This window comes from Bombina bombina, chromosome 6, assembly GCF_027579735.1.
Source record: "Bombina bombina isolate aBomBom1 chromosome 6, aBomBom1.pri, whole genome shotgun sequence".
In the NCBI taxonomy this organism is placed as follows: Eukaryota; Metazoa; Chordata; class Amphibia; order Anura; family Bombinatoridae; genus Bombina; species Bombina bombina.
In genome coordinates, this window is record NC_069504.1 from 1,149,394,453 (window position 1) to 1,149,419,044 (window position 24,592).

Genomic DNA, 24,592 nt, shown 5'->3' on the forward strand with positions numbered 1-24,592 from the left:
TGAAGGGACAGGTGTAATATGGAGTCGTGCTGAAGGGACAGGTGTAATATGGAGTCGTGCTGAAGGGACAGGTGTAATATGGAGTCGTGCTGAAGGGACAGGTGTAATATGGAGTCGTGCTGAAGGGACAGGTGTAATATGGAGTCGTGCTGAAGGGACAGGTGTAATATGGAGTCGTGCTGAAGGGACAGGTGTAATATGGAGTCGTGCTGAAGGGACAGGTGTAATATGGAGTCGTGCTGAAGGGACAGGTGTAATATGGAGTCGTGCTGAAGGGACAGGTGTAATATGGAGTCGTGCTGAAGGGACAGGTGTAATATGGAGTCGTGCTGAAGGGACAGGTGTAATATGGAGTCGTGCTGAAGGGACAGGTGTAATATGGAGTCGTGCTGAAGGGACAGGTGTAATATGGAGTCGTGCTGAAGGGACAGGTGTAATATGGAGTCGTGCTGAAGGGACAGGTGTAATATGGAGTCGTGCTGAAGGGACAGGTGTAATACGGAGTCGGATTGATGCTGAGGGGACAGGTGTAATACGGAGTCGTGCTGAATGGACAGGTGTAATACGGAGTCGTGCTGAATGGACAGGTGTAATACGGAGTCGGATTGATGCTGAGGGGACAGGTGTAATACGGAGTCGTGCTGAATGGACAGGTGTAATACGGAGTCGTGCTGAATGGACAGGTGTAATACGGAGTCGTGCTGAAGGGACAGGTGTAATACGGAGTCGGATTGATGCTGAGGGGACAGGTGTAATACGGAGTCGGATTGATGCTGAATGGACAGGTGTAATACGGAGTCGGATTGATGCTGAGGGGACAGGTGTAATACGGAGTCGTGCTGAATGGACAGGTGTAATACGGAGTCGGATTGATGCTGAGGGGACAGGTGTAATACGGAGTCGTGCTGAATGGACAGGTGTAATACGGAGTCGGATTGATGCTGAGGGGACAGGTGTAATACGGAGTCGTGCTGAATGGACAGGTGTAATACGGAGTCGTGCTGAAGGGACAGGTGTAATACGGAGTCGGATTGATGCTGAGGGGACAGGTGTAATACGGAGTCGGATTGATGCTGAATGGACAGGTGTAATACGGAGTCGGATTGATGCTGAGGGGACAGGTGTAATACGGAGTCGTGCTGAATGGACAGGTGTAATACGGAGTCGTGCTGAATGGACAGGTGTAATACGGAGTCGTGCTGAATGGACAGGTGTAATACGGAGTCGTGCTGAAGGGACAGGTGTAATATGGAGTCGTGCTGAAGGGACAGGTGTAATATGGAGTCGTGCTGAAGGGACAGGTGTAATATGGAGTCGTGCTGAAGGGACAGGTGTAAAATGGAGTCGTGCTGAAGGGACAGGTGTAATATGGAGTCGTGCTGAAGGGACAGGTGTAATATGGAGTCGTGCTGAAGGGACAGGTGTAATATGGAGTCGTGCTGAAGGGACAGGTGTAATAGGGAGTCGTGCTGAAGGGACAGGTGTAATATGGAGTCGTGCTGAAGGGACAGGTGTAATATGGAGTCGTGCTGAAGGGACAGGTGTAATATGGAGTCGTGCTGAAGGGACAGGTGTAATATGGAGTCGTGCTGAAGGGACAGGTGTAATATGGAGTCGTGCTGAAGGGACAGGTGTAATATGGAGTCGTGCTGAAGGGACAGGTGTAATATGGAGTCGTGCTGAAGGGACAGGTGTAATATGGAGTCGTGCTGAAGGGACAGGTGTAATATGGAGTCGTGCTGAAGGGACAGGTGTAATATGGAGTCGTGCTGAAGGGACAGGTGTAATATGGAGTCGTGCTGAAGGGACAGGTGTAATATGGAGTCGTGCTGAAGGGACAGGTGTAATATGGAGTCGTGCTGAAGGGACAGGTGTAATATGGAGTCGTGCTGAAGGGACAGGTGTAATATGGAGTCGTGCTGAAGGGACAGGTGTAATATGGAGTCGTGCTGAAGGGACAGGTGTAATATGGAGTCGTGCTGAAGGGACAGGTGTAATATGGAGTCGTGCTGAAGGGACAGGTGTAATATGGAGTCGTGCTGAAGGGACAGGTGTAATATGGAGTCGTGCTGAAGGGACAGGTGTAATATGGAGTCGTGCTGAAGGGACAGGTGTAATATGGAGTCGTGCTGAAGGGACAGGTGTAATACGGAGTCGTGCTGAAGGGACAGGTGTAATACGGAGTCGTGCTGAAGGGACAGGTGTAATATGGAGTCGTGCTGAAGGGACAGGTGTAATATGGAGTCGTGCTGAAGGGACAGGTGTAATATGGAGTCGTGCTGAAGGGACAGGTGTAATATGGAGTCGTGCTGAAGGGACAGGTGTAATATGGAGTCGTGCTGAAGGGACAGGTGTAATATGGAGTCGTGCTGAAGGGACAGGTGTAATATGGAGTCGTGCTGAAGGGACAGGTGTAATATGGAGTCGTGCTGAAGGGACAGGTGTAATACGGAGTCGGATTGATGCTGAGGGGACAGGTGTAATATGGAGTCGTGCTGAAGGGACAGGTGTAATACGGAGTCGGATTGATGCTGAGGGGACAGGTGTAATACGGAGTCGTGCTGAATGGACAGGTGTAATACGGAGTCGTGCTGAATGGACAGGTGTAATACGGAGTCGTGCTGAATGGACAGGTGTAATACGGAGTCGTGCTGAATGGACAGGTGTAATACGGAGTCGTGCTGAATGGACAGGTGTAATACGGAGTCGTGCTGAATGGACAGGTGTAATACGGAGTCGTGCTGAATGGACAGGTGTAATACGGAGTCGTGCTGAATGGACAGGTGTAATACGGAGTCGTGCTGAATGGACAGGTGTAATACGGAGTCGTGCTGAAGGGACAGGTGTAATATGGAGTCGTGCTGAAGGGACAGGTGTAATATGGAGTCGTGCTGAAGGGACAGGTGTAATATGGAGTCGTGCTGAAGGGACAGGTGTAATATGGAGTCGTGCTGAATGGACAGGTGTAATATGGAGTCGTGCTGAAGGGACAGGTGTAATATGGAGTCGTGCTGAAGGGACAGGTGTAATATGGAGTCGTGCTGAAGGGACAGGTGTAATATGGAGTCGTGCTGAAGGGACAGGTGTAATATGGAGTCGTGCTGAAGGGACAGGTGTAATATGGAGTCGTGCTGAAGGGACAGGTGTAATATGGAGTCGGATTGATGCTGAGGGGACAGGTGTAATACGGAGTCGTGCTGAATGGACAGGTGTAATACGGAGTCGTGCTGAATGGACAGGTGTAATACGGAGTCGTGCTGAATGGACAGGTGTAATACGGAGTCGTGCTGAATGGACAGGTGTAATACGGAGTCGTGCTGAATGGACAGGTGTAATACGGAGTCGTGCTGAATGGACAGGTGTAATACGGAGTCGTGCTGAATGGACAGGTGTAATATGGAGTCGTGCTGAAGGGACAGGTGTAATATGGAGTCGGATTGATGCTGAGGGGACAGGTGTAATACGGAGTCGTGCTGAATGGACAGGTGTAATACGGAGTCGTGCTGAATGGACAGGTGTAATACGGAGTCGTGCTGAATGGACAGGTGTAATACGGAGTCGTGCTGAAGGGACAGGTGTAATATGGAGTCGTGCTGAAGGGACAGGTGTAATATGGAGTCGTGCTGAAGGGACAGGTGTAATATGGAGTCGTGCTGAAGGGACAGGTGTAATATGGAGTCGTGCTGAAGGGACAGGTGTAATATGGAGTCGTGCTGAAGGGACAGGTGTAATATGGAGTCGTGCTGAAGGGACAGGTGTAATATGGAGTCGTGCTGAAGGGACAGGTGTAATATGGAGTCGTGCTGAAGGGACAGGTGTAATATGGAGTCGTGCTGAAGGGACAGGTGTAATATGGAGTCGTGCTGAATGGACAGGTGTAATACGGAGTCGGATTGATGCTGAGGGGACAGGTGTAATACGGAGTCGTGCTGAATGGACAGGTGTAATACGGAGTCGTGCTGAATGGACAGGTGTAATACGGAGTCGTGCTGAATGGACAGGTGTAATACGGAGTCGTGCTGAAGGGACAGGTGTAATACGGAGTCGTGCTGAATGGACAGGTGTAATACGGAGTCGTGCTGAATGGACAGGTGTAATACGGAGTCGTGCTGAATGGAAGGGACAGGTGTAATATGGAGTCGTGCTGAAGGGACAGGTGTAATATGGAGTCGTGCTGAATGGACAGGTGTAATACGGAGTCGGATTGATGCTGAGGGGGCAGGTGTAATACGGAGTCGGATTGATGCTGAATGGACAGGTGTAATACGGAGTCGGATTGATGCTGAATGGACAGGTGTAATACGGAGTCGGATTGATGCTGAGGGGACAGGTGTAATACGGAGTCGTGCTGAATGGACAGGTGTAATACGGAGTCGGGCTGAATGGACAGGTGTAATACGGAGTCGTGCTGAATGGACAGGTGTAATACGGAGTCGTGCTGAATGGACAGGTGTAATACGGAGTCGTGCTGAATGGACAGGTGTAATACGGAGTCGTGCTGAATGGACAGGTGTAATACGGAGTCGTGCTGAATGGAAGGGACAGGTGTAATATGGAGTCGTGCTGAAGGGACAGGTGTAATATGGAGTCGTGCTGAATGGACAGGTGTAATACGGAGTCGGATTGATGCTGAGGGGGCAGGTGTAATACGGAGTCGTGCTGAATGGACAGGTGTAATACGGAGTCGGATTGATGCTGAATGGACAGGTGTAATACGGAGTCGGATTGATGCTGAATGGACAGGTGTAATACGGAGTCGGATTGATGCTGAGGGGACAGGTGTAATACGGAGTCGTGCTGAATGGACAGGTGTAATACGGAGTCGTGCTGAATGGACAGGTGTAATACGGAGTCGTGCTGAATGGAAGGGACAGGTGTAATATGGAGTCGTGCTGAAGGGACAGGTGTTAGATATGGAGTCGTGCTGAAGGGACAGGTGTAATATGGAGTCGTGCTGAAGGGACAGGTGTAATATGGAGTCGTGCTGAAGGGACAGGTGTAATATGGAGTCGTGCTGAAGGGACAGGTGTAATATGGAGTCGTGCTGAAGGGACAGGTGTAATATGGAGTCGTGCTGAAGGGACAGGTGTAATATGGAGTCGTGCTGAAGGGACAGGTGTAATATGGAGTCGTGCTGAATGGACAGGTGTAATACGGAGTCGGATTGATGCTGAGGGGACAGGTGTAATACGGAGTCGTGCTGAATGGACAGGTGTAATACGGAGTCGTGCTGAATGGACAGGTGTAATACGGAGTCGTGCTGAATGGACAGGTGTAATACGGAGTCGTGCTGAATGGACAGGTGTAATACGGAGTCGTGCTGAATGGACAGGTGTAATACGGAGTCGTGCTGAATGGACAGGTGTAATACGGAGTCGTGCTGAATGGAAGGGACAGGTGTAATATGGAGTCGTGCTGAAGGGACAGGTGTAATATGGAGTCGTGCTGAATGGACAGGTGTAATACGGAGTCGGATTGATGCTGAGGGGGCAGGTGTAATACGGAGTCGGATTGATGCTGAATGGACAGGTGTAATACGGAGTCGGATTGATGCTGAATGGACAGGTGTAATACGGAGTCGGATTGATGCTGAATGGACAGGTGTAATACGGAGTCGGATTGATGCTGAGGGGACAGGTGTAATACGGAGTCGTGCTGAATGGACAGGTGTAATACGGAGTCGGGCTGAATGGACAGGTGTAATACGGAGTCGTGCTGAATGGACAGGTGTAATACGGAGTCGTGCTGAATGGACAGGTGTAATACGGAGTCGTGCTGAATGGACAGGTGTAATACGGAGTCGTGCTGAATGGACAGGTGTAATACGGAGTCGTGCTGAATGGACAGGTGTAATACGGAGTCGTGCTGAATGGAAGGGACAGGTGTAATATGGAGTCGTGCTGAAGGGACAGGTGTAATATGGAGTCGTGCTGAATGGACAGGTGTAATACGGAGTCGGATTGATGCTGAGGGGGCAGGTGTAATACGGAGTCGTGCTGAATGGACAGGTGTAATACGGAGTCGGATTGATGCTGAATGGACAGGTGTAATACGGAGTCGGATTGATGCTGAATGGACAGGTGTAATACGGAGTCGGATTGATGCTGAGGGGACAGGTGTAATACGGAGTCGTGCTGAATGGACAGGTGTAATACGGAGTCGTGCTGAATGGACAGGTGTAATACGGAGTCGTGCTGAATGGAAGGGACAGGTGTAATATGGAGTCGTGCTGAAGGGACAGGTGTAATATGGAGTCGTGCTGAAGGGACAGGTGTAATATGGAGTCGTGCTGAAGGGACAGGTGTAATATGGAGTCGTGCTGAAGGGACAGGTGTAATATGGAGTCGTGGTGAAGGGGGCAGGTGTAATACGGAGTCGTGCTGAAGGGACAGGTGTAATATGGAGTCGTGCTGAAGGGACAGGTGTAATATGGAGTCGTGCTGAAGGGACAGGTGTAATATGGAGTCGTGCTGAAGGGACAGGTGTAATATGGAGTCAGGCTGAATGGACAGGTGTAATACGGAGTCGGATTGATGCTGAGGGGACAGGTGTAATATGGAGTCGTGCTGAAGGGACAGGTGTAATATGGAGTCGTGCTGAATGGACAGGTGTAATACGGAGTCAGGCTGAATGGACAGGTGTAATACGGAGTCGGATTGATGCTGAGGGGACAGGTGTAATACGGAGTCGTGCTGAATGGACAGGTGTAATACGGAGTCGTGCTGAATGGACAGGTGTAATACGGAGTCGTGCTGAATGGACAGGTGTAATACGGAGTCGTGCTGAATGGAAGGGACAGGTGTAATATGGAGTCGTGCTGAAGGGACAGGTGTAATATGGAGTCGTGCTGAAGGGACAGGTGTAATATGGAGTCGTGCTGAATGGACAGGTGTAATACGGAGTCGGATTGATGCTGAGGGGGCAGGTGTAATACGGAGTCGTGCTGAATGGACAGGTGTAATACGGAGTCGGATTGATGCTGAGGGGACAGGTGTAATATGGAGTCGTGCTGAAGGGACAGGTGTAATATGGAGTCGTGCTGAATGGACAGGTGTAATACGGAGTCAGGCTGAATGGACAGGTGTAATACGGAGTCGGATTGATGCTGAGGGGACAGGTGTAATACGGAGTCGTGCTGAATGGACAGGTGTAATACGGAGTCGTGCTGAATGGACAGGTGTAATACGGAGTCGTGCTGAATGGACAGGTGTAATACGGAGTCGTGCTGAATGGACAGGTGTAATACGGAGTCGTGCTGAATGGAAGGGACAGGTGTAATATGGAGTCGTGCTGAAGGGACAGGTGTAATATGGAGTCGTGCTGAAGGGACAGGTGTAATATGGAGTCGTGCTGAAGGGACAGGTGTAATATGGAGTCGTGCTGAATGGACAGGTGTAATACGGAGTCGGATTGATGCTGAGGGGGCAGGTGTAATACGGAGTCGTGCTGAATGGACAGGTGTAATACGGAGTCAGGCTGAATGGACAGGTGTAATACGGAGTCGGATTGATGCTGAGGGGACAGGTGTAATACGGAGTCGTGCTGAATGGACAGGTGTAATACGGAGTCGTGCTGAATGGACAGGTGTAATACGGAGTCGTGCTGAATGGACAGGTGTAATACGGAGTCGTGCTGAATGGACAGGTGTAATACGGAGTCGTGCTGAATGGACAGGTGTAATACGGAGTCGTGCTGAATGGAAGGGACAGGTGTAATATGGAGTCGTGCTGAAGGGACAGGTGTAATATGGAGTCGTGCTGAAGGGACAGGTGTAATATGGAGTCGTGCTGAATGGACAGGTGTAATACGGAGTCGGATTGATGCTGAGGGGGCAGGTGTAATACGGAGTCGTGCTGAATGGACAGGTGTAATACGGAGTCGTGCTGAATGGACAGGTGTAATACGGAGTCGTGCTGAATGGACAGGTGTAATACGGAGTCGTGCTGAATGGACAGGTGTAATACGGAGTCGTGCTGAATGGACAGGTGTAATACGGAGTCAGGCTGAATGGACAGGTGTAATACGGAGTCGGATTGATGCTGAGGGGACAGGTGTAATACGGAGTCGTGCTGAATGGACAGGTGTAATACGGAGTCGTGCTGAATGGACAGGTGTAATACGGAGTCGTGCTGAATGGACAGGTGTAATACGGAGTCGTGCTGAATGGACAGGTGTAATACGGAGTCGTGCTGAATGGAAGGGACAGGTGTAATATGGAGTCGTGCTGAAGGGACAGGTGTAATATGGAGTCGTGCTGAATGGACAGGTGTAATACGGAGTCGGATTGATGCTGAGGGGGCAGGTGTAATACGGAGTCGTGCTGAATGGACAGGTGTAATACGGAGTCGTGCTGAATGGACAGGTGTAATACGGAGTCGTGCTGAATGGACAGGTGTAATACGGAGTCGTGCTGAATGGACAGGTGTAATACGGAGTCGTGCTGAATGGACAGGTGTAATACGGAGTCGTGCTGAATGGACAGGTGTAATACGGAGTCGTGCTGAATGGACAGGTGTAATACGGAGTCGTGCTGAATGGACAGGTGTAATACGGATTCGTGCTGAATGGACAGGTGTAATACGGAGTCAGACTGAGGGGACAGGTGTAATACGGAGTCGGGTTGAGGCTGAGGGGGGCAGGTGTAATACGAAGTTGTGCTGAAGGGACAGGTGTAATACGGAGTCAGGTTGAGGCTGAGGGGGGCAGGTGTAATACGGAGTCGTGCTGAATTGACAGGTGTAATACGGAGTCAGACTGAGGGGACAGGTGTAATACGGAGTCAGGTTGAGGCTGAGGGGGGCAGGTGTAATACGAAGTTGTGCTGAAGGGACAGGTGTAATACGGAGTCAGGTTGAGGGGACAGGTGTAATACGGAGTCAGACTGAGGGGACAGGTGTAATACGGAGTCAGGTTGAGGCTGAGGGGGGCAGGTGTAATACGAAGTTGTGCTGAAGGGACAGGTGTAATACGGAGTCAGGTTGAGGCTGAAGGGGGCAGACATAAAAATGAGTATTACAGAGATGTTTGTGCGCTGCGCCTTATACACCTGGGAATAAACGGAGCTCCTCTTACTAAGTTTAGCCTTCTGTGCAGATAATAATTTGTGTATATTACTCATCATCTCTGGGACAAATGAGTCTTTTACATTTATTGTGTTTGATGAAAAGTTATTTTAATGGAAGTGATGTTACAGTGACACCAGTCTCGCATGATTTAATTAGTGCATTACTGACCCGAGCTGTATGTTTAACCCTTACGGCTAAACACACTGCTATTGACTAACTCACCAGCCATATTCTGCTTGAGAGCTTTAATGCCCCAGATCAGGACTTTACCTGTATGTGTCGCCTCTTTGCAGAGGTTAAACACATAGATAACGTTGGTACTGGCGTTAATATTAATCTTTTCCATAGGCCATACTTGTTACCACCAGTTTACAACAGCAATGGAAGCCAGGCCACAGTTAGTTCAGTCAGTAACGCGCTAAGGAGTTAGATTGTACGATTGTGTTCCTGTATTAGAGATTTCCACTGAAACTGTCATTTAGTTGCTATAATTTAGTAAAACTACTGCTTCAGCTTGTAGGTAAATATACAGGAAGATAGTAACGGCTGGTTACAAGTTAATAAGAAAACTTACCATACTATGCAATAAATGTCTACTGCAGTATTTTATTAGTTATGTAAATTGCAACCATGTGATGTGATAGAGGCTGCTTAACCATTTGTTTACGTCCCACACTTTATAAACAGGAGCATGTGAAATGGGTGCACAATGAAATGATAAATAAAAGCTCCCAGTTAAAGCTTATATATGTCACCCCGGAGAAGATCGCTAAAAGTAAGCTCTTTATGTCCCGACTGGAAAAGGCTTATCAGGCAGCACGGCTTGCTCGTATCGCCGTTGATGAGGTCCATTGTTGTAGTCAGTGGGGACATGACTTCCGACCTGGTGAGCTTGCGATATTGTCTCAGAGGTACTGCGGTTATTAATAAGCAGAAGCGCCGGGAAATTACACTAAATATCTCTGTTATATATACACATTAATCACTATATGTTATATATACACATTAATCACTATATGTTATATATACACATTACTCACTATATGTTATATATACACATTACTCACTATATGTTATATATACACATTACTCACTATATGTTATATATACACATTCATCACTATATGTTATATGTACACATTAATCACTATATGTTATATGTACACATTAATCACTATATGTTATATATACACATTACTCACTATATGTTATATATACACATTCATCACTATATGTTATATATACACATTCATCACTATATGTTATATGTACACATTAATCACTATATGTTATATGTACACATTAATCACTATATGTTATATGTACACATTAATCACTATATGTTATATATACACATTCATCACTATATGTTATATATACACATTCATCACTATATGTTATATGTACACATTAATCACTATATGTTATATGTACACATTAATCACTATATGTTATATATACACATTCATCACTATATGTTATATATACACATTCATCACTATATGTTATATGTACACATTCATCACTATATGTTATATATACACATTAATCACTATATGTTATATGTACACATTAATCATTATATGTTATATATACACATTAATCACTATATGTTATATATACACATTCATCACTATATGTTATATATACACATTAATCACTATATGTTATATATACACATTCATCACTATATGTTATATATACACATTCATCACTATATGTTATATGTACACATTAATCACTATATGTTATATGTACACATTAATCACTATATGTTATATATACACATTAATCACTATATGTTATATATACACATTAATCACTATATGTTATATATACACATTAATCACTATATGTTATATATACACATTACTCACTATATGTTATATATACACATTACTCACTATATGTTATATATACACATTAATCACTATATGTTATATATACACATTAATCACTATATGTTATATATACACATTAATCACTATATGTTATATATACACATTAATCACTATATGTTATATATACACATTAATCACTATATGTTATATATACACATTAATCACTATATGTTATATATACACATTAATCACTATATGTTATATATACACATTAATCACTATATGTTATATATACACATTACTCACTATATGTTATATATACACATTAATCACTATATGTTATATATACACATTAATCACTATATGTTATATATACACATTAATCACTATATGTTATATATACACATTAATCTCTATATGTTATATATACACATTACTCACTATATGTTATATATACACATTAATCTCTATATGTTATATATACACATTACTCACTATATGTTATATATACACATTCATCACTATATGTTATATATACACATTCATCACTATATGTTATATATACACATTAATCTCTATATGTTATATATACACATTACTCACTATATGTTATATATACACATTCATCACTATATGTTATATATACACATTCATCACTATATGTTATATATACACATTAATCACTATATGTTATATATACACATTACTCACTATATGTTATATATACACATTCATCACTATATGTTATATATACACATTACTCACTATATGTTATATATACACATTAATCTCTATATGTTATATATACACATTAATCTCTATATGTTATATATACACATTAATCACTATATGTTATATATACACATTACTCACTATATGTTATATATACACATTCATCACTATATGTTATATATACACATTCATCACTATATGTTATATATACACATTAATCTCTATATGTTATATATACACATTACTCACTATATGTTATATATACACATTCATCACTATATGTTATATATACACATTCATCACTATATGTTATATATACACATTCATCACTATATGTTATATATACACATTACTCACTATATGTTATATATACACATTCATCACTATATGTTATATATACACATTCATCACTATATGTTATATATACACATTACTCACTATATGTTATATATACACATTAATCACTATATGTTATATATACACATTAATCTCTATATGTTATATATACACATTAATCTCTGTATGTTATATATACACATTCATCACTATATGTTATATATACACATTACTCACTATATGTTATATATACACATTAATCACTATATGTTATATATACACATTACTCACTATATGTTATATATACACATTACTCACTATATGTTATATATACACATTAATCTCTATATGTTATATATACACATTCATCACTATATGTTATATATACACATTCATCGCTATATGTTATATATACACATTCATCACTATATGTTATATATACACATTCATCACTATATGTTATATATACACATTAATCACTATATGTTATATATACACATTCATCACTATATGTTATATATACACATTCATCACTATATGTTATATATACACATTAATCACTATATGTTATATATACACATTCATCACTATATGTTATATATACACATTCATCACTATATGTTATATATACACATTCATCACTATATGTTATATATACACATTCATCACTATATGTTATATATACACATTCATCACTATATGTTATATATACACATTAATCTCTATATGTTATATATACACATTACTCACTATATGTTATATATACACATTCATCACTATATGTTATATATACACATTAATCTCTATATGTTATATATACACATTACTCACTATATGTTATATATACACATTCATCACTATATGTTATATGTACACATTAATCACTATATGTTATATATACACATTCATCACTATATGTTATATATACACATTCATCACTATATGTTATATATACACATTCATCACTATATGTTATATATACACATTCATCACTATATGTTATATATACACATTCATCACTATATGTTATATATACACATTCATCACTATATGTTATATATACACATTCATCACTATATGTTATATATACACATTCATCACTATATGTTATATATACACATTACTCACTATATGTTATATATACACATTACTCACTATATGTTATATATACACATTCATCACTATATGTTATATATACACATTAATCACTATATGTTATATATACACATTCATCACTATATGTTATATATACACATTAATCTCTATATGTTATATATACACATTCATCACTATATGTTATATATACACATTCATCACTATATGTTATATATACACATTCATCACTATATGTTATATATACACATTCATCACTATATGTTATATATACACATTCATCACTATATGTTATATATACACATTAATCTCTATATGTTATATATACACATTAATCACTATATGTTATATATACACATTCATCACTATATGTTATATATACACATTCATCACTATATGTTATATATACACATTCATCACTATATGTTATATATACACATTCATCACTATATGTTATATGTACACATTAATCACTATATGTTATATATACACATTCATCACTATATGTTATATATACACATTCATCACTATATGTTATATATACACATTCATCACTATATGTTATATATACACATTCATCACTATATGTTATATATACACATTAATCACTATATGTTATATATACACATTCATCACTATATGTTATATATACACATTAATCACTATATGTTATATATACACATTAATCACTATATGTTATATATACACATTAATCTCTATATGTTATATATACACATTAATCACTATATGTTATATATACACATTAATCACTATATGTTATATATACACATTCATCACTATATGTTATATATACACATTCATCACTATATGTTATATATACACATTAATCATTATATGTTATATATACACATTCATCACTATATGTTATATATACACATTCATCACTATATGTTATATATACACATTAATCTCTATATGTTATATATACACATTAATCACTATATGTTATATATACACATTAATCACTATATGTTATATATACACATTCATCACTATATGTTATATATACACATTAATCATTATATGTTATATATACACATTCATCACTATATGTTATATATACACATTCATCACTATATGTTATATATACACATTAATCTCTATATGTTATATATACACATTAATCACTATATGTTATATATACACATTAATCTCTATATGTTATATATACACATTAATCACTATATGCTATATATACACATTAATCACTATATGTTATATATACACATTAATCTCTATATGTTATATATACACATTAATCACTATATGTTATATATACACATTAATCACTATATGTTATATATACACATTAATCACTATATGTTATATATACACATTAATCACTATATGTTATATATGCACATTAATCTCTATATGTTATATATGCACATTCATCACTATATGTTATATATACACATTAATCACTATATGTTATATATACACATTAATCTCTATATGTTATATATACACATTAATCACTATGTTATATATACACATTAATCACTATATGTTATATATACACATTACTCATTATATGTTATATATACACATTAATCACTATATGTTATATATACACATTCATCACTATATGTTATATATACACATTCATCACTATATGTTATATATACACATTAATCACTATATGTTATATATACACATTAATCACTATATGTTATATATACACATTCATCACTATATGTTATATATACACATTCGTCTCTATTTGTTATATATGCACATTCGTCTCTATTTGTTATATATACACATTCATCACTATATGTTATATATACACATTCGTCTCTATTTGTTATATATGCACATTCGTCTCTATTTGTTATATATACACATTCATCACTATATGTTATATATACACATTCATCACTATATGTTATATATGCACATTCATCACTATGTTATATATGCATATTCATCTCTATATATTATATATGCACATTAATCTCTATATGTTATATATGCACATTGAAGCAGTATAGAGCACTCAGGTCTGCACATTTCCCATTTCTATGCAGACTACAAGTTACTGGGAATCCTTAAGCGCCAGTTTCCCAATTCCCCGTTGATTGGATTAACAGCCACAGCAACGAGCCATGTTCTGACTGATGCCCAGAAAATCCTGTGCGTACAGAAGCCCGTTACCTTCACCGCTTCTTTCAATAGACCAAACCTGTTTTATGAGGTGCGTAAAGGCCAGGGGTGTTTATACCTAGGGTAGTAACTACTCAGAATAAGTAGGCATCAGATACCTTCTTATTAGCCAGGGATAGAAATAAATATATGTAGCATAACCAGACCTTGAGTTTCTTCATCTCCTAAACCGTTTGTCTTATTCCTCATGATGAAGCTGATCTGGTTGTATCTGCTTTGTTTAGTACAAACTGTGCATACAATAGCGCTCCCACAAAGGTCATAACATGATTTTATTTTTTATTTTGCTATAATTTACTCCCTGTAGAGTTTTGTTTTTTCTTTAGTCCCTTTTCTTTATCTTGTGACGGACATAGCAACAGTCACTTTTGTCATTTGCTAAAAAGGACCTTGAGTCTATTACTACTTGAGTCTATTACTACTTGAGTCTATTACTACTTGAGTCTATTACTACCTGCTAATAATAAACTTTCATAGACTTTCATGAAGTTCCTTTTATCTCCCTCTCCACTACCTTTTTAGTAGAGCTCCAGGAGATGGCGTGTTCCCTCATCCATTGGAGTCTAATGAACCTTTTTGGGTTAGTGAAGCTGGTTTACTAGTTTAATTTGTCAGGTGACCACAGAGCCCCTACAGATCCTCCTTGTTCAGTTCCCTGTATCACCTGACAGCTAAGCCAACTTCCCAAGCCAATGTCTTGCGCTATAACCAGTTCCCTTTATTATTCCCATTTAATGCGCCCTAGTAATTTTAAAGAAACCTTTCCAGAACATGACCTTTCTCACCCACCACAGATTCCAACCTCACTGTGCACTATCGGTGCTCTCACTCTCTCACTGTTTCTCATCTAACACTCTTCATTACATTATTAAATCCAGATTCTCTTTTATATCTTTGCTCACCTCTTAACACTGCTCTCTCCCTTGTCTATCCAGACATTAGTTATTGTGTCTTGACCATGATATATTTGTACTCACGGTAGCTTTTAATTAGTGATGTTGAACTCCCTCCCCCATTTGACACTATGCTAGTACCACATTATGTGACCATACTGTTGTCAGGTTCGAGAGAAGCCGTCAGGTTCGCATGATTTTGTTGAAGACGTTGTCAGGCTGATCAATGGCAGATACAAAGGACAGTCAGGTGAGAGAATATGCTTGATCTTCACGTATCTGAAGAGCCGATCTGTTGCGTCATTAAGAACAGAAATACGTTTTTTATAAAGAGAGAGAATTTATTTTTGTCGAGGGCAGAGATGCCGACATTGTTTAAAAGGAATAGTGGGAGGTAACGTTTTGTGATGGGGGACATGATATAGAAACGAGGCGTTTTGTGTTATTTCAGGAATTATTTATTGCTTCTCTCAGAAAGACTCGGAACACATTACCTTAAGTCTGCAGAAACTTGGGATCCGAGCTGGCACCTACCATGCAAACATGGAGCATAAAGATAAGAGCAAGGTACACACCCTGTGGACTACAAACGAACTTCAGGTAAACGGATCACTTTTCTCCACAAAGTAATTGTAATTCTTTCTGCGGCTCTGGGAAGACCTCACTGTGCTTTGTCCTTTAGGTGGTTGTAGCTACGGTTGCCTTTGGAATGGGAATTGATAAACCAGATGTTCGATTTGTAATTCATCACTCAATGAGTAAATCCATGGAGAATTACTACCAGGAGAGCGGACGGGCAGGTAACCTGCAAGTCTATCTGTGATCCTGATAATAGCAATGTAAATAAGCTGATCTGCTGGAATTTACAGCTGTTCACAAACTCAAGGCCAGAGACTGGAAATACAAATAACAGGGTAATGGTGCAGCGATTCCAGCAGAACATGACCCTGCAAAACATTAAAGGGACATTACACAGTACGAGATTCAAGTATAAAATGCTACATTAAGTGTAGTAAAAATGTTAGCAATATACTTTAATTATTTATTTTTTCCTCTTTTCCTGTAATTGTACAGTAAAAATTGTAAACTTCCACTGTGTTTCTATAAAGTTATGGGTGCCGCCATGTTGAAACCTAAGTCCCCCCTTATCTCTTTTGCTGAGGGCAAATAGGCATAGATATAATACAGGCAATACGTTATCCTATCAATGAACTGTACATAATTGCTATCAGCAGTAGTGATGCTCGTGCCCATTTTAGTATAGAAATTAAACCTTTGCACTAATATTTGCATTGAATATATCATTCTAGCTAGCATTGATTTACTATTTAGTGTCCCTTTAAGCACATATATTAGGGATGTACACATCGGCACCTATGGAGCAGGTCATTTTAATTGATGGAGCAAGGAAACGAGAAATAAAGCAGTTGGATAAATCGGCAAAAGGTCAGGAGTGAGTAAGAGACGATTAGAGAATACGGTTTAAGGACAAACAAGCGAATGATCACTGAGGCACTTAAACAATGAATCTCTTTTTGTACAAAATAAAATTTAGTCAGAACAAACCCTTATACACACAGGGTGTGACGCTGAACTGTAGCACTTTGATGATGAACGTGAGACCTTTTATTTTCTCAGGGCGAGATGACGAGAGAGCAGACTGTATATTATATTATGGATTTTCGGATATTTTCCGAATCAGCACTATGGTTGTAATGGAGAATGTTGGACAAAAGAAGCTGTATGATATGGTCAGATACTGCCAGGACCTGAGCAGGTGAGATAAGTTATCTCCACGGATTTAATATTGTGTTACGCAAGCTATTATGCCCCTCCCCTTATTGCACAAGTGTTTATCAGAATTCACTATGTATTTAATATTCTGTATTACGCAAGCTATTATGCCCCTCCCCTTATTGCACAAGTGTTTAGCAGAATTCACTAAGGATTTAATATTCTGTATTACACAAGCTATGATGCCCCTCCCCTTATTGCACAAGTGTTTAGCAGACAGAATTCACTAAGGATTTAATATTCTGTATTACACAAGCTATGATGCCCCTCTCCTTATTGCACAAGTGTTTAGCATAATTCACTAAGGATTTAATATTCTGTATTACACAAGCTATGAGCCCCCCCCCCCTTATTGCACAAGTGTTTAGCAGAATTCACTAAGGATTTAATATTCTGTATTACACAAGCTATGATGCCCCTCCCCTTATTGCACAAGTGTTTAGCAGAATTCACTAAGGATTTAATATTCTGTATTACACAAGCTATGAAGCCCCTCTCCTTATTGCACAAGTGTTTAGCAGAATTCACTAAGGATTTAATATTCTGTATTACACAAGCTATGATGCCCCTCTCCTTAATGCACAAGTGTTTAGCATAATTCACTAAGGATTTAATATTCTGTATTACACAAGCTATGAAGCCCCTCTCCTTAATGCACAAGTGTTTAGCATAATTCACTAAGGATTTAATATTCTGTATTACACAAGCTATGATGCCCCTCCCCTTATTGCACAAGTGTTTAGCAGAATTCACTAAGGATTTAATATTCTGTATTACACAAGCTATGATGCCCCTCTCCTTATTGCACAAGTGTTTAGCAGAATTCACTAAGGATTTAATATTCTGTATTACACAAGCTATGATGCCCCTCCCCTTATTGCACAAGTGTTTAGCAGAATTCACTAAGGATTTAATATTCTGTATTACTCAAGCTATGATGCCCCTCCCCTTATTGCACAAGTGTTTAGCAGAATTCACTAAGGATTTAATATTCTGTATTACACAAGCTATGATGCCCCTCCCCTTATTGCACAAGTGCTTAGCAGAATTCACTAAGGATTTAATATTCTGTATTACACAAGCTATGATGCCCCTCCCCTTATTGCACAAGTGTTTAGCAGAATTCACTAAGGATTTAATATTCTGTATTACACAAGCTATGATGCCCCTCTCCTTATTGCACAAGTGTTTAGCAGAATTCACTAAGGATTTAATATTCTGTATTACACAAGCTATGATGCCCCTCTCCTTATTGCACAAGTGTTTAGCAGAATTCACTAAGGATTTAATATTCTGTATTACACAAGCTATGATGCCCCTCTCCTTATTGCACAAGTGTTTAGCAGAATTCACTAAGGATTTAATATTCTGTATTACACAAGCTATGATGCCCCTCCCCTTATTGCACAAGTGTTTAGCAGAATTCACTAAGGATTTAATATTCTGTATTACACAAGCTATGATGCCCCTCCCCTTATTGCACAAGTGTTTAGCAGAATTCACTAAGGATTTAATATTCTGTATTACACAAGCTATGATGCCCCTCCCCTTATTGCACAAGTGTTTAGCAGAATTCACTAAGGATTTAATATTCTGTATTACACAAGCTATGATGCCCCTCTCCTTATTGCACAAGTGTTTAGCAGAATTCACTAAGGATTTAATATTCTGTATTACACAAGCTATGATGCCCCTCTCCTTATTGCACAAGTGTTTAGCAGAATTCACTAAGGATTTAATATTCTGTATTACACAAGCTATGATGCCCCTCTCCTTAATGCACAAGTGTTTAGCAGAATTCACTAAGGATTTAATATTCTGTATTACACAAGCTATGATGCCCCTCTCCTTATTGCACAAGTGTTTAGCAGACAGAATTCACTAAGGATTTAATATTCTGTATTACACAAGCTATGAAGCCCCTCTCCTTATTGCACAAGTGTTTAGCAGAATTCACTAAGGATTTCATATTCTTTATTACACAAGCTATGATGCCCCTCCCCTTATTGCACAAGTGTTTAGCAGACAGAAATCACTAAGGATTTAATATTCTGTATTACGCAAGCTATGATGCCCCTCCCCTTATTGCACAAGTGTTTAGCAGAATTCACTAAGGATTTAATATTCTGTATTACACAAGCTATGATGCCCCTCCCTTATTGCACAAGTGTTTAGCAGAATTCACTAAGGATTTAATATTCTGTATTACACAAGCTATGATGCCCCTCTCCTTATTGCACAAGTGTTTAGCATAATTCACTAAGGATTTAATATTCTGTATTACACAAGCTATGAGCCCCCCCCCCCCCTTATTGCACAAGTGTTTAGCAGAATTCACTAAGGATTTAATATTCTGTATTACACAAGCTATGATGCCCCTCCCCTTATTGCACAAGTGTTTAGCAGAATTTACTAAGGATTTAATATTCTGTATTACACAAGCTATGATGCCCCTCCCCTTATTGCACAAGTGTTTAGCAGAATTCACTAAGGATTTAATATTCTGTATTACACAAGCTATGAAGCCCCTCCCCTTATTGCACAAGTGTTTAGCAGAATTCACTAAGGATTTAATATTCTGTATTACACAAGCTATGATGCCCCTCTCCTTATTGCACAAGTGTTTAGCAGAATTCACTAAGGATTTAATATTCTGTATTACATAAGCTATGAAGCCCCTCTCTTTATTGCACAAGTGTTTAGCTGACAGAATTCACTAAGGATTTAATATTCTGTATTACACAAGCTATGATTCCCCTCCCCTTATTGCACAAGTGTTTAGCAGAATTCACTAAGGATTTAATATTCTGTATTACACAAGCTATGAAGCCCCTCTCTTTATTGCACAAGTGTTTAGCAGAATTCACTAAGGATTTAATATTCTGTATAACACAAGCTATGATGCCCATCCCCTTATTGCACAAGTGTTTAGCAGACAGAATTCACTAAGGATTTAATATTCTGTATTACACAAGCTATGAGCCCCCCCCCCCCCCTTATTGCACAAGTGTTTAGCAGAATTCACTAAGGATTTAATATTCTGTATTACACAAGCTATGATGCCCCTCCCCTTATTGCACAAGTGTTTAGCAGAATTCACTAAGGATTTAATATTCTGTATAACACAAGCTATGATGCCCCTCCCCTTATTGCACAAGTGTTTAGCAGAATTCACTAAGGATTTAATATTCTGTATTACACAAACTATGAAGCCCCTCTCTTTATTGCACAAGTGTTTAGCAGAATTCACTAAGGATTTAATATTCTGTATTACACAAGCTATGAGCCCCCCCCCTTATTGCACAAGTGTTTAGCAGAATTCACTAAGGATTTAATATTCTGTATTACACAAGCTATGATGCCCCTCCCCTTATTGCACAAGTGTTTAGCAGACAGAAATCACTAAGGATTTAATATTCTGTATTACACAAGCTATGATGCCCCTCCCCTTATTGCACAAGTGTATAGCAGACAGAATTCTCTAAGGAATTAATATTCTGTATTACACAAGCTATGATGCCCCTCTCCTTATTGCACAAGTGTTTAGCAGAATTCACTAAGGATTTAATATTCTGTATTACACAAGCTATGATGCCCCTCCCCTTATTGCACAAGTGTATAGCAGACAGAATTCACTAAGGATTTAATATTCTGTATTACACAAGCTATGATGCCCCTCCCCTTATTGCACAAGTGTATAGCAGACAGAATTCACTAAGGATTTAATATTCTGTATTACACAAGCTATGATGCCCCTCTCCTTATTGCACAAGTGTTTAGCAGAATTCACTAAGGATTTAATATTCTGTATTACACAAGCTATGATGCCCCTCCCCTTATTGCACAAGTGTTTAGCAGAATTCACTAAGGATTTAATATTCTGTATTACACAAGCTATGAAGCCCCTCTCCTTATTGCACAAGTGTTTAGCAGAATTCACTAAGGATTTAATATTCTGTATTACACAAGCTATGATGCCCCTCTCCTTAATGCACAAGTGTTTAGCAGAATTCACTAAGGATTTAATATTCTGTATTACACAAGCTATGATGCCCCTCCCCTTATTGCACAAGTGTATAGCAGACAGAATTCACTAAGGATTTAATATTCTGTATAACACAATCTATGATGCCCCTCCCCTTATTGCACAAGTGTTTAGCAGAATTCACTAAGGATTTAATATTCTGTATTACACAAGCTATGATGCCCCTCCCCTTATTGCACAAGTGTATAGCAGACAGAATTCACTAAGGATTTAATATTCATTTTAAAACCAAAAACATTTTTACAAACCTGTTCTTGTCTCACAAATATTCAGTCAGCTGATGAAGCAATGAATATCTGTCTGGTTGTATTTGTTTAGAGCACACTGTGTATAACCCCAGGCTCTCATGTAGCGCATCTGTATTTGTATAGAGCACACACTGTGTATAACCCCAGGCTCTCATGTAGTGCATCTGTATTTGTATAGAGCACACACTGTGTATAACCCCAGGCTCTCATGTAGCGCATCTGTATTTGTATAGAGCACACTCTGTGTATAACCCCAGGCTCTCATGTAGTGCATCTGTATTTGTATAGAGCACACTGTGTATAACCCCAGGCTCTCATGTAGTGCATCTGTATTTGTATAGAGCACACTGTGTATAACCCCAGGCTCTCATGTAGTGCATCTGTGTTTGTATAGAGCACACACTGTGTATAACCCCAGGCTCTCATGTAGTGCATCTGTATTTGTATAGAGCACACACTGTGTATAACCCCAGGCTCTCATGTAGTGCATCTGTATTTGTATAGAGCACACACTGTGTATAACCCCAGGCTCTCATGTAGTGCATCTGTATTTGTATAGAGCACACACTGTGTATAACCCCAGGCTCTCATGTAGTGCATCTGTATTTGTATAGAGCACACTGTGTATAACCCCAGGCTCTCATGTAGTGCGTCTGTATTTGTATAGAGCACACACTGTGTGTATAACCCCAGGCTCTCATGTAGTGCATCTGTATTTGTATAGAGCACACACTGTGTATAACCCCAGGCTCTCATGTAGTGCATCTGTATTTGTATAGAGCACACACTGTGTATAACCCCAGGCTCTCATGTAGCGCATCTGTATTTGTATAGAGCACACTCTGTGTATAACCCCAGGCTCTCATGTAGTGCATCTGTATTTGTATAGAGCACACACTGTGTATAACCCCAGGCTCTCATGTAGTGCATCTGTATTTGTATAGAGCACACACTGTGTATAACCCCAGGCTCTCATGTAGCTCATCTGTATTTGTATAGAGCACACTCTGTGTATAACCCCAGGCTCTCATGTAGTGCATCTGTATTTGTATAGAGCACACTGTGTATAACCCCAGGCTCTCATGTAGTGCATCTGTATTTGTATAGAGCACACTGTGTGTATAACCCCAGGCTCTCATGTAGTGCATCTGTATTTGTATAGAGCACACTGTGTATAACCCCAGGCTCTCATGTAGTGCGTCTGTATTTGAATAGAGCACACTGTGTGTATAACCCCAGGCTCTCATGTAGTGCATCTGTATTTGTATAGAGCACACTGTGTATAACCCCAGGCTCTCATGTAGTGCGTCTGTATTTGTATAGAGCACACACTGTGTATAACCCCAGGCTCTCATGTAGTGCGTCTGTATTTGTATAGAGCACACACTGTGTATAACCCCAGGCTCTCATGTAGTGCATCTGTATTTGTATAGAGCACACTCTGTGTATAACCCCAGGCTCTCATGTAGTGCATCTGTATTTGTATAGAGCACACACTGTGTATAACCCCAGGCTCTCATGTAGTGCATCTGTATTTGTATAGAGCACACACTGTGTATAACCCCAGGCTCTCATGTAGTGCATCTGTATTTGTATAGAGCACACACTCTGTATAACCCCAGGCTCTCATGTAGTGCATCTGTATTTGTATAGAGCACACACTGTGTATAACCCCAGGCTCTCATGTAGTGCATCTGTATTTGTATAGAGCACACACTGTGTATAACCTCAGGCTCTCATGTAGTGCATCTGTATTTGTATAGAGCACACTGTGTATAACCCCAGGCTCTCATGTAGTGCATCTGTATTTGTTTAGAGCACACACTGTGTATAACCCCAGGCTCTCATGTAGTGCATCTGTATTTGTATAGAGCACACACTGTGTATAACCCCAGGCTCTCATGTAGTGCATCTATATTTGTATAGAGCACACTGTGTATAACCCCAGGCTCTCATGTAGTGCATCTGTATTTGTATAGAGCACACTGTGTATAACCCCAGGCTCTCATGTAGTGCATCTGTATTTGTATAGAGCACACACTGTGTATAACCCCAGGCTCTCATGTAGTGCATCTGTATTTGTATAGAGCACACACTGTGTATAACCCCAGGCTCTCATGTAGTGCATCTGTATTTGTATAGAGCACACTGTGTATAACCCTAGGCTCTCATGTAGTGCATCTGTATTTGTATAGAGCACACACTGTGTATAACCCTAGGCTCTCATGTAGTGCATCTGTATTTGTATAGAGCACACTGTGTATAACCTCAGGCTCTCATGTAGTGCATCTGTATTTGTATAGAGCACACACTGTGTATAACCCCAGGCTCTCATGTA

At 39.7% G+C, this 24,592-nt stretch overlaps 1 protein-coding gene across 1 annotated transcript in view; it reads left to right on the forward strand.

The window, feature by feature from the left end:
- The window catches only part of RECQL (RecQ like helicase), a 104,662-nt gene that overhangs the window by 36,964 nt on the left and 43,106 nt on the right, over positions 1–24,592 (forward strand). Inside the window, exons 6-11 of the mRNA XM_053719129.1 lie at positions 9,753–9,951; positions 15,139–15,305; positions 16,336–16,417; positions 16,619–16,767; positions 16,850–16,967; positions 17,806–17,944. Of these exons, the coding sequence (XP_053575104.1) occupies positions 9,753–9,951; positions 15,139–15,305; positions 16,336–16,417; positions 16,619–16,767; positions 16,850–16,967; positions 17,806–17,944 (854 nt within the window). The remainder of the gene's footprint in view (positions 1–9,752; positions 9,952–15,138; positions 15,306–16,335; positions 16,418–16,618; positions 16,768–16,849; positions 16,968–17,805; positions 17,945–24,592) is intronic.